The sequence below is a fragment of the Polypterus senegalus genome, chromosome 4 (assembly GCF_016835505.1).
Source record: "Polypterus senegalus isolate Bchr_013 chromosome 4, ASM1683550v1, whole genome shotgun sequence".
Classification (NCBI taxonomy): domain Eukaryota; kingdom Metazoa; phylum Chordata; class Cladistia; order Polypteriformes; family Polypteridae; genus Polypterus; species Polypterus senegalus.
In genome coordinates this window covers 140,915,604-140,925,795 of record NC_053157.1, presented here as the reverse complement: position 1 = coordinate 140,925,795, position 10,192 = coordinate 140,915,604, and the positions used below count along the sequence as shown (strand labels likewise).

Sequence of the window (10,192 nt, the reverse complement as noted above, 5' to 3'; positions counted from 1 at the left end):
GGCCTATACCTAACATTTATCATTTTTGTTTACAGACACAGTGCTGCTACATATTTGCACTTCATCTGATTTATTTTAGATTCATTCCTTTAACATTTGTGTTCTAATTTTTGTATTCATGACATTCAAGGGGGTGGCTGGTATGGGATTGTATGAATGTCTGAGTTTAATTATATTTCATCCATCCATCCATCCATTTTCTAACCCGCTGAATCCGAATACAGGGTCACGGGGGTCTGCTGGAGCCAATCCCAGCCAACACAGGGCACAAGGCAGGAACCAATCCTGGGCAGGATGATAATCCCCAAGATTGTGAGAAGACCCTGGAGGTGATAAGCAGAAATTGTTCATTTTACAAAAAGTGTACCATATGCCAACATGTCCTTCTGTCTTGCTAGAACCTGTTGACTGATGCTTACCATGTAATTGGCTTTTGGCTACAAGTTCCTGCAGACCTTGCTTGTGACACAAGTGGCCTGTGAACAAAGCTTCTTCACACTGAATTTTGTGGGGAATAGGCTGAGGACCTCTGATACACAGGAGCACCTTGAGGCCTTTATTCCGATGTCAATAGAGAGAGATACTTGATGAACAACACTAACAGGATCATTCAATTGTCATGGTTGCAGAGGGGCAGTAAATTCTTGCACATCCTTCTGATTTTCTAGGCTAGTGTAAACCATGGCATGATTCAAAGCAGAATAATCTTTTAGTGATATAGGTGAAAAGGATTGCCTAAATGGGAAATTTTCTGCAGTTCTTGTAAGGACAATATTCTTGACTGGACAGTGCAGCTCTAGATATGCTTTGAAGTTGTGTGGGGCAGCTATGATGGTGGTGCGTACCTGCGGCACCTCGAGTTGTGAAGCTTCTGCCATACAAATAAACAGTGAATACATAAGAAGCCACACCAAACTTTTATGCTGGACAGTGTAATAACTGTGTTCAAAGGGTGTCAAAACAGAAAAAGTAATACCCTTAACCTTTAAGTATTTCTAGGAGTGCAGCATCAATGGCATAAGAGAATTATATAACACATTACAAAGGTAGTTTCTGTTAAAGTGTGTCAGCACTGACAGCGATGTGAGCTGTTGCTTCAGGGGAGAATAAAGTCGGCAGCAAGAAGGTGGTGAAAATACAGGATCTACATTGTATGGACAATTTCTTTTGAATTTTCCAAATTCTAATACTCTACTGTTCATTTTCTTACAGATAACAGCAGGAAATAACTTCCTAACAAGTTACCCACAACCCCTGGTCCGCTAACCAGGAAATGAGCACCCCAGCATTACTGGCTGATTTATTGTAGGAGATTTTAGTATTAGGTGTATGTCATTCATTCGTCCGTTTTCTATTCCAGTTCAAGGCTACAGGGAGCTATACCCTTAGTTTTATCAGGCAAAAGGGTATTCATCACATAAATCGACATATGAAATATACATTTTTAATTAAATCACATTTTTATAATTAATTTAAAGTATTAATTATTTTAAATACGCTATGCCCAATTATTAACTCGGCTCTCAAATAGTTAAAAAAATATTTATAAGAAAACGGTTAATGCTGTATATAACAAGGAATACATTTGAAAACATTGCTTACTCTTACAATTTAAAACATTTTCTAAACAAATGCGGGAGTTTTGAGTTTTTCTCATAAGGTTTTAAGTACTGATTTTCACTTTTTTGGAGCAGTGGATTTGACTAAGCATTCCTTTGAATAAACTGATGGTTCGGACTACTTTCGTTTTCGAACGGCTGTCAGTGACGTCAGTGACGTGACGAATCCAATTTGAAGTGAAATCTCAATCTAGCAGTGAACTTCATTTCCCATGATGCCATTTTTAAAAGACTGTTTAGGACAAAAGAGAATCCAACATCTGGTAAACTGTGATATGTGAAGTAGACATTAAAAGAATAGGTATATGTTGTGTTGTATGCAAATTTATTTTACATACAGCATATAGACAATGAACGATGACATATGACCTTTCAGCCTAATATGGCCGCGCCTACGAGTCACGCTTCATCGTGAATTTTAAGAATACACGTTATAAATAACAAATAATGTGGACATAAAAACGTAATGCGTAATTAATGTCGCCTGAAAGATAAATTATTCCATCCGGTATCTACGCACAATAAACCGATACACATTTTTGCATTACAGTGCATCAGTAGCAGTTCTGGATTCAGTATAATGTGACATTTCAGTTTTGGGACTGGAAAAAATGAACCTTGCCTTGGCATGTCAGAAGAACGTAATATCAGGAGTTAGGCGTCTCGTAGACTTTAAAATCAAAGTACAACGCAAAAATCCAGACATCAATGTCCTCACCGTGAGGCACTCATGGAAGAAAAATGCATCCACTCTCACTGTATTTCTTTGTCGACATTACGTTTCACAACGAGATAAGGTAATAATTGTTTTTCACCCTTCTGTTTTCTAATTCTTAAAAGTACCATATAACTGAATAATATCTGCATATTTCTATTAAAGACCGTGTGATCAGACTAAAACCTGCAGGTTTGCTGGTTCATTCCCCACCACGCAGTTGCTGGTTATCCCCAGTATGTCCCATAATCTGCTTTTTTACTGCAAGTGGAAAAATAAATAATAAATGTATATAGATACACAAACACATTTATATTCTATACCATCATCTATATCATATGTTTAAATCTGTAGACAGCACTATTTCCTACAAAGGCTGTTGGAATCTGTAATAAAATACTGAGTCGTACTGTATTTGAAGTGGATAGTATTTAAATGAGATGTTGACAAAACTGGACTATTTAGCTTTGAAGACCAATTTTTTGTCAATTATTTCTACATTCTTAAATCAGAGTGCATGTTGGATTTCTAATTCTATGTTTTGCACTTTTGAAAAGCAGAAAATGTATACATTACGAAGTGTGATACTTCTAAGTTATTCCACTTGAATAGATGCATTTAATATAGTGGTGGCACAGATACATTGATTTAGTACAAGCATGTTCATAATTTTTTTTTGGTTGGTGTTATTGTGACTTTCAGGAAAATGTCGACATGTCAAAGTTCCCGACAGAAAACATTAGAAATTTTTCAATCATCGCTCATGTTGATCATGGGAAAAGTACCCTAGCTGACAGACTGCTTGAATTAACAGGTAAAATTATGTAAAAGTAACATTATGAGTTAATCATAAAATACTTAGCGTTGCAAACTAATTTTCTTTTCATACTTAAAAATAAAAATAGGATATACAATAACTTGAATTAAAGGGCATATTAACTTGAATGCAGATTTGAACCTGTTGACTTCCCTTTCATAAAATCAGAATATACTTATTATACCAATTTTATTACAATGAAGAAGAAAACAATGGCTTAAATTACTGTTTTGTTTTTCTTCTATGTAGGAGCAATCGACAAAACTGACCGCAATAAACAAGTTCTGGATAAACTACAGGTAGAGCGGGAAAGAGGAATCACAGTGAAGGCACAAACCGCCTCTTTGTTTTATTATTATAAAAATCAGACATATTTATTAAATCTGATTGATACCCCAGTAAGTAGATACTTCTGGCCTCTTCTGTAGTCTTCTTATGGAAAAAGAAATGTACATTTTGAATTTTAGGTGTTTCTGTGAAGCTATGTTATATTTTTCATTTGGATGTTTAAGCTTTAAAATTGAAATAGTTTAAAATGAACTCATATAAATGTATCTACATCCGAACAGGGAGTCCAGTAATCATGTATTGTTGAACTTGTTTTAAATGTTCTTATAGTTAATTTGTAAAGTGAACTTTATGTAATGGATAAATATTTTAAATTAACTTTTGAAAATACTGTATGGCCTTGTCTCAACAGGGAAATGAAGACACAGTAATAAAAATTATACTTTTTGTGATTGCATTCTTACAGTTGTGCTTGAAAGTTTTTGAACCCTTTAGAAATTTCTGTATTTCTGCATAAATTTGAATTAAAACATCATCAGATTTTCACTCAAGTCCCAAAAGTTGATAAAGAGAAACCAGTTAAACAAATGAGACAAAAATATTATACTTGGTCATTTATTTATTAAGGAAAATGATTGAATATTATATATTTGTGAGTGGCAAAAGTATGTGAACCTTTGCTTTCAGTATCTGGTGTGACCCCCCTTTGCAGCAATAACTGCAACTAAACATTTCCGGTAACCTTTTGATCATTCCTGCACACCGGCTTGGAGGAATTTTAGCCCATTTCTCCGTACAGAACAGCTTCAACTCTGGGATGTTGGTGGGTTTCCTCACATTAACTGCTCGCTTCAGGTCCTTCCACAACATTTCGATTGGATTAAGGTCAGGACTTTGACTTGGCCATTCCAAAATATTAACTTTATTGTTCTTTAACCATTCTTTGGCAGAACGACTTGTGTGCTTAGGGTCATTGTCTTGCTGCATGACCCAGCTTCTCTTGAGATTCAATTCATGGACAGATGTCCTGACATTTTCCTTTAGAATTCTGTGATATAATTCAGAATTCATTGTTCCATCAATCAAGGCAAGCCATCCTAGCCCAGATCCAGCAAAACAGACCCAAATCATGATACTACCACCACCATGTTTCACATATGGGATAAGGTTCTTATGCTGGAATGCAGTGTTTTCCTTTCTCCAAACATAACGCTTTTCATTTAAACCAAAAAGTTCTATTTTTGTCTCATCCGTCCACAAAGCATTCTTACAATAGCCTTCTGGTTTGTCCACATGATCTTTAGCAAACTCCAGATGAGCAGCAATGCTTTTTTTGGAGAGCAGTGGCTTTTTTCTTGCAACCCTGCCATGCACATCATTGTTCAGTGTTCTCCTGATGGTGGACTCATGAACATTAGCCAATTTGAGAGAGGCCTTCAGTTGCTTAAAAGTTACCCTGGGGTCCTTTGAGACCTCACTGACTATTACACGCCTTGCTCTTGGAGTGATCTTTGTTGGTTGACATCTTTGTTGGGTAACAATGGTCTTGAATTTCCTCCATTTGCACACAATCTGTCTGACTGTGGAGTGGTGGAGTCCAAACTCTTTAGAGATGGTTTTGTAATCTTTTCCAGCCTGATGAGAATCAACAACTATTTTTCTGAGGTCCTCAGAAATCTCCTTTGTTCGTGCCATGATACACTTCCACAAACATGTGTTGTGAAGAGCAGACTTTGATAGATCCTGTTCTTTAAATAACACAGGGTGCCCACTCACACCTGATTGTCATCCCATTGATTGCAAACAACCTGACTCTAATTTCACCTTCAAACTAATTGCTAATCAAAGAGGTTCACATACTTTTGCCACTCACAAATATGTAATATTCGATCTTTTTCCTCAATAAATAAATGACCAAGTATAATATTTTTGTCTCATTTGCTTAACTGGTTTCTCTTTATCTACGTTTGGGACTTGAGTGAAAATCTGATGATGTTTTAGGTCATATTTATGCAGAAATATAGAAAATTTTAAAGGGTTCACAAACTTTCAAGCACAACTGTAAGTCGTCAGTAGTTTCATTTAAAGATGATTTCCTTTGAAATGAAACAAAAAATGAAAAAGTTCTAAAATATGAAACATGCATATATGCAGAAATACCCAAAAATATCAAAAAATAAAAGGTGGCACCCTGTGCTTATTTGAGATTATTCTGGTTTTTATTAAAATTAAGAATGTCTACAGCATTGGTATACAGCACAAACAGCAATTATTGCATCTAGTTCCTAATATTTATATAGGTGGCTCAGTACGGACACTTAATGGGAAAATCCTAGAATAGTTAGCATTGTAATATGAATGTCTGCTGAAATTGTACTTTGGTTGTTTATCTTAACAGTGATGTAATTTGCAATTGAAGTGCTGCACACTAACTTATTGATTAGTGGGAATTGCAGGTTAAAAGGATTGAAGTGATTGTTCAGCGCTGTTAAATTCCAGACATACACGTAAAACATTTAGCAGAAATATTTAAGTAACGTGTTTTAATTTGCAGGTATTTAAGAGGTTTTGCATTTTTTTGCACAAAATAATGTTTATAACCAAAACTTGCATTTTAGAATATTACATTTATATTTGTAAGTTTGAAGTGTTATGCTCATTTTACTTATTTTATTTGTTTATTTGTGTTTTTCATAGGGACATGTTGATTTTAGCTATGAAGTGTCAAGATCCCTTTCAGCCTGTCAAGGTGTACTTCTTGTAGTTGATGCCAATGAGGTACTGTGCACATTATTGTTATTATGCAAATACTAGATTACAAATAAAATATATATTAATATGTTCAGCATTTCTAGGTTAGATTAAGAAGATTCAAATTTGTTTAGTGTTTTGTTTCCATATCCATCACAAAGCACCTTAACATACTTGTTTATTAGGCCCCTTCACCTGTTAATTTTACATGAAAATGTTTAAGTACAGTGCATCCGGAAAGTATTCACAGCACATCACTTTTTCCACATTTTGTTATGTTACAGCCTTATTCCAAAATGGATTAAATTCATTTTATTTCTCTGAATTCTACACACAACACCCCATAATGACAACATGAAAAAAGTTTGAGGTTTTTGCAAATTTATTAAAAATAAAAAACTGAGAAATTACATGTACATAAGTATTCACAGCCTTTGCTCAATACTTTGTTGATGCACCTTTGGCAGCAATTACATCCTCAAGTCTTTTTGAATATAATGCCACAAGCTTGGCACACCTATCCTTGGCCAGTTTCGCCCATTCCTCATGCAGCACCTCTCAAGCTCCATCAGGTTGGATGGGAAGCGTCGATGCACAGCCATTTTAAGATCTCTTCGGAGATATTCAATCGGATTCCAGTCTGGGCCACTCAAGGATATTCACAGAGATGTCCTGAAGCCACTCCTTTGATATATTGGAGCAGGTTTTCATCCCAAATGTCTCTGTACATTGCTGCAGTCATCTTTCCCTTTATCCTGACTAGTCTCCTAGTTCCTGCCGCTGAAAAACATCCCCACAGCATGATGCTGCCACCACCATGCTTCACTGTAGGGATGGTATTGGCCTGGTGATGAGCGGCGCCTGGTTTCCTCCAAACGTGACGCCTGGCATTCACACCAAATAGTTCAATCATTGTCTCATCAGATAAGAGAATTTTGTTTCTCATGGTCTGAGAGTCCTTCAGGTGCCTTTTGGCAAACTCCAGGCGGGCTGCCATGTGCCTTTTACTAAGGAGTGGCTTCTGTCTGGCTACTGTACCATACAGGCCTGATTGGTGGATCGCTGCAGAGATGGTTGTCCTTCTGGAAGGTTCTCCTCTCTCCACAGAGGACCTTTGGAGCTCTGACAGAGTGACCATCGGGTTCGTGGTCACCTTCCTGACTCCCTGACCTTGGGAACTTCTTCCAATTACAAATGATGGAGGCCACTGTGCTCATTGGGACCTTCAAAGCAGCAGAAAGTTTTCTGTAACCTTTCCCAGATTTGTGCCTCAAGACAATTTCTTTGACTTCATGCTTGGTTTGTGCTCTGACATGAACTGTCAACTGTGGGACCTTATATAGACAGGTGTGTGCCTTTCCAAATCATATCCAATCAACTGAATTTACCACAGATGGACTCCAATTAAACAGCAGAAACATCTCAAGGATGATCAGGGGAAACAGAATGCACCTGAGCTCAATTTTGAGCTTCATGGCAAAGGCTGTGAATACTTATGTACATGTGATTTCTCAGTGTTTTTATTTTTAATAAATTTGCAAAAACCTCAAGTAAACTTTTTTCACGTTGTCATTATGGGGTGTTGTGTGTAGAATTTGTGGAAAAAATGAATTTAATCCATTTTGGAATAAGGCTGTAACATAACAAAATGTGGAAAAAGTGATGCGCTGTGAATACTTTCTGGATGCACTGTATCTTGTGCAATATCACATTTTTTTTACAGTAAAAAATAGAAATGGCTATTTTAATTATAAAATGACAGAGATTGGTCAAATTAATATATATATATATATATATATATATATATATATATATATATAATTAGTAATTACTCTAAAATAAAAACAGTAATACAGTTTTCCATAAAAGTACATAACTCTCTGTTATACTGTAATAGTACCCTTTTTTGAAGTGTGTATGTTTTAAATTGTAACAACATAAAATGTTCTCCTTAAATGTGCATATACAAATCTGTTGAATAAGGGTGAAAACCAGAGTACCCAGAAAATCTCATATGGGATTTGGTGGAAATGTGACAGTTCCACACAGAGAATGCCTAGGCCAGAGTTTGAACTCGGGACACGAAAATCAGCAATAATCTTAGGTAAAGTAAAGGTTATCAGGATGCTTACTGGATGATTCAGCTGGTACTGGTATATCTATAGGATGGCACTGTGGTGCAGTGCTAGTGCTGCTGCTGCCTTGCAACAAGAAGACTGGGGTTAGCACTCCAGGTACTCCCAGTGTGTGGAATTGGCATAATTTCTTTGTGTCAGTATGGATTACCTCAGGGTATTCCAGTCTCCTTCCAAAGACATGCAAGTTAGGTGTATTGGTATTGCTAAACTGGCCTTTGTGAGTGTGTGTTTGTTCGCCCTGTGATGGACTGCATTCCTTGCACCCAGTGATTGCTTGGATAGGCTCCAGCTGTCCTGCGACCCTGCCCTGGATGGATGTCTAGTATATCTGTAAAGGTGGCATGGTGAAACAACGGTTTACACTGCTGTCTCACAGGTTTTGTGAGATGAACAGGTGAATACTTCTATTGTTGCGAAGGAAGAAAAATAATATGAAAGAATTTGTTTTGCTGTAAAAGTTTTCATTATCTACTACCAGTTCTTTGACTGCACTATGTCTTGGAATGTAGATTTTCTATCTAACTATACTTTGATTTTCAGGTTTTTAACATTTCCCCTGTGTGGCAATGTTCTGATTGGCATATCCATCAATTATAGGTTCATTAAATAAAGTACTTAAAATAAGAATAATAACATCTTTTTTTCTGACTATATATTTTAAATTACCTTCAATTACGTTTTGTTTTAATTAAGGGTGTTCAGGCACAAACTGTGGCAAATTTTTTTCTGGCTTTTGAAGCTCAACTGGCAGTTATTCCTGTTATTAACAAAGTAAGTATGGTGTTCAAAATAAATATAAATTGCTTCAATCATTAATACTCATGTAATTAAAACAGTATTTTCAATATAGGTATTAGCTACATATAAAGCTACCAATGAACAAAACCATATTTGCATTCTAAATGTACTCCTTTCTTCAGCCACTTGATGGCTCCATACGCACTTTATTGAAGTTCACAAAATAACATGTCTGTAGTATGCATGTATAAGTAAGCACCTCAAATTCTGTATTTTCAATATACAATAATTTTGAAAAAATTACATATTTAGTATGAAATGTCATTATCTTTATTATGTACTGTTGTTCTACATGTGTCCAGAGCTTTTGTAAGTACTATTAAATCATTCTTTGTTTTATTTCATGTAATGAAAAACACATTAGGTGATTGAAGAATTAGCCATCACAATAAACCAATTTATTAATAATGGATTTTTAAATAAAAAGTTTGCAAGATGCTGGAAGAAGGGGCCTGAGCTGCTTTGAAAGTTTGCATATTGTAGTCTTTTTAATTAGCTAATAAAAGGTGTAATTTTGCTTGACATCTCATTGCATCCATTATGGCTAACATGGTAAAACACTCAATTACTGTGCCTGTCAAGAACTTCTGATATGATTTTTTTTTTGTAGAGATTTGTTTTTTTTGTTTCTCAATAAATGTTGAAATAAAACTGGAACCATACTTCAGTCTAAAGATAAAATAAAGAATACACTCATAAATGAGCTACCCATTGCTGGAGCAGTTATGCTGCCATTATTTAAGAGTTACCTAGATCAGGGGTGCCCACACTTTTTCGGCTTGCGAGCTGCTTTTAAAATGACCAGGTCGAAATGATCTACCTAAATTAAAATAGATATATGATATATATATATCATTCGAAGTCTGAATCACAATCTGATTGTATGGGTGGTTAGCTACCAGGTAACGCATGTGGTTGGCCTGCAAGTCGGCAGACATGCGCCACGGGTGCCCTTTCAGTTGCGAGAAGCAGATCATAGAATGTTACATAGTTTACTGTCAAATAATGCAAAGAGTATGTGACACGTGTTTCACCCTATTTTGGGCTCATCAGACGTACACACTCC

At 35.9% G+C, this 10,192-nt stretch overlaps 1 protein-coding gene across 1 annotated transcript in view; it reads left to right on the top strand.

The window, feature by feature from the left end:
• Positions 1-1,980: 1,980 nt before the first annotated feature.
• Positions 1,981-10,192, top strand: part of guf1 (GTP binding elongation factor GUF1) — a 41,859-nt gene continuing 33,647 nt past the window's right edge. The window contains exons 1-5 of the mRNA XM_039751379.1: positions 1,981-2,416; positions 3,037-3,148; positions 3,401-3,549; positions 6,137-6,217; positions 9,022-9,099. Of these exons, the coding sequence (XP_039607313.1) occupies positions 2,231-2,416; positions 3,037-3,148; positions 3,401-3,549; positions 6,137-6,217; positions 9,022-9,099 (606 nt within the window). The 5' untranslated portion in view covers positions 1,981-2,230. The remainder of the gene's footprint in view (positions 2,417-3,036; positions 3,149-3,400; positions 3,550-6,136; positions 6,218-9,021; positions 9,100-10,192) is intronic.